This window comes from Neopelma chrysocephalum, unplaced genomic scaffold (assembly GCF_003984885.1).
Source record: "Neopelma chrysocephalum unplaced genomic scaffold, ASM398488v2 Primary Assembly neopelma1_95153, whole genome shotgun sequence".
Taxonomy (NCBI): domain Eukaryota; kingdom Metazoa; phylum Chordata; class Aves; order Passeriformes; family Pipridae; genus Neopelma; species Neopelma chrysocephalum.
The window spans coordinates 1-1,406 of NW_020923844.1; the positions used below are offsets into that span (position 1 = coordinate 1).

The window sequence follows — 1,406 nt, forward strand, 5'->3', positions numbered from 1 at the left end:
GTTCCGGCGGGTGCTGGTGACACTCAGGCACCGCCCCTTGTCTCCAACCGATGTCACCTCCACCTCCACCACGTGCCAGTCGGGGACACTGTGGGGACACCGGGACACTCAGGGGACAAGGAGGGGACAGGGAGAGGGTGGCATTGAGGGGGACAAAGAGGGAACGTGAGGGGACAATGGGGTGGCACTGGGGGGTGACACTGAGGGGACAAGGAGGGGACAGGGAGAGGGTGGCATTGGGGGGGACAAGGAAGGGATTAGAGGACACTGAGGGGACAACAAGGACACTCGGGGGTGGCACTAGGGTATCACCATGGGAGGTCACAGGGGGAGGTGACACCAGTCAATGACAGAGGAGGAGGTGACACCAATGAATGGCATACAATGGGAGGTGACACACCTGGGGTCGGCCACCAGGCAGGCGGTGACGCCATCGAAGCCCAGCCCCGGCGCCGCCACGGCCGCCGCTGCCATCGTGTTGACGTTGTTGGGGGCGAGGGGACAGAGGGGCCGCAGGGGACCCTCGTACAGGACCGTCCTCGTCCCTGAGGCCACCGCGGCCGCCACCCGCTCTCGGAGCCACCCCTGCGCCCGGAAACTCTGCGGGGACTTGGTCATTGTCACCTTCAGGGCCTGAGGGACGGTAGGGGGGACACCAAGGCCATTGTCACCTTCAGGGACAATGGGGGTGACACCAAGGCCATTGTCACCTTCAGGGACAATGAGGGGGACACCAAGGTCATTGTGAGTGTCCCCAGTGTCACTCACAGCCAGTGTCCCCTCCTGGTCCATCCTGGCGATGTCTTCGCAGCCCCACAGGGCCCCCCTGGGGACATACAGGGTGTGGCCCCCCCGTGTCGCCGCCTCCCGGAGCCGCCGCTCGGTCTCGGGGTCTGCCAGGGCTGTGGGGGACCCCAGCTGGGGACAGGGGACAACGTCACCATGGCCACCCCATGGCCCCCCAACGTCCCTCCCATGTTCCCCTCAATGTCTCCAATCCCCCCAACATCCCCAAATCTCCCCAATGTCCCCAATCCCCCCCAACATCCCCAAATCTCCCCAATGCCCCCCCAGTGTCCCCACCATGAAATCCGCGTGTCCCAGGATGTCCTCGCCGTGTTCCTGGGCCACACACGGGTGGGCCACCTCCACCACCAGGTCCACCCCCCTGGGGACATTGGGGGGACATTGGGGGAATTGGGGACATTGTGGGGATTGGGGACATTGGGGGGTTTGGTAGGGTTTGGGGGATCCCAGTGGTTTTGGGGGGGGGGGGTGGGTTGGGGGGTCCCAGGGGGTCCTAGTGGTTTGGGGGGGGGTTGGGGGGGCCCTGGTGGTTGGGGGCAGTCCCGGGGAGTTCCAGTGGTTTGGGAGGGGTTCGGGGGGTCCTGGTGGTTTGGGGGGGG

The 1,406-nt window shown here is 65.6% G+C and overlaps 1 protein-coding gene across 1 annotated transcript; it reads right to left on the reverse strand.

The window, feature by feature from the left end:
* Positions 1-3: 3 nt before the first annotated feature.
* ASPDH (aspartate dehydrogenase domain containing) lies at positions 4-1,362 on the reverse strand (the record flags this gene model as incomplete). Its single annotated transcript, XM_027707982.1, has 4 exons — positions 4-88; positions 401-633; positions 769-918; positions 1,084-1,362. Coding segments are annotated over 4 exons (747 nt in total), but the record flags the coding sequence as incomplete, so codon positions are not given.
* Between the last annotated feature and the right edge of the window lie 44 nt (positions 1,363-1,406).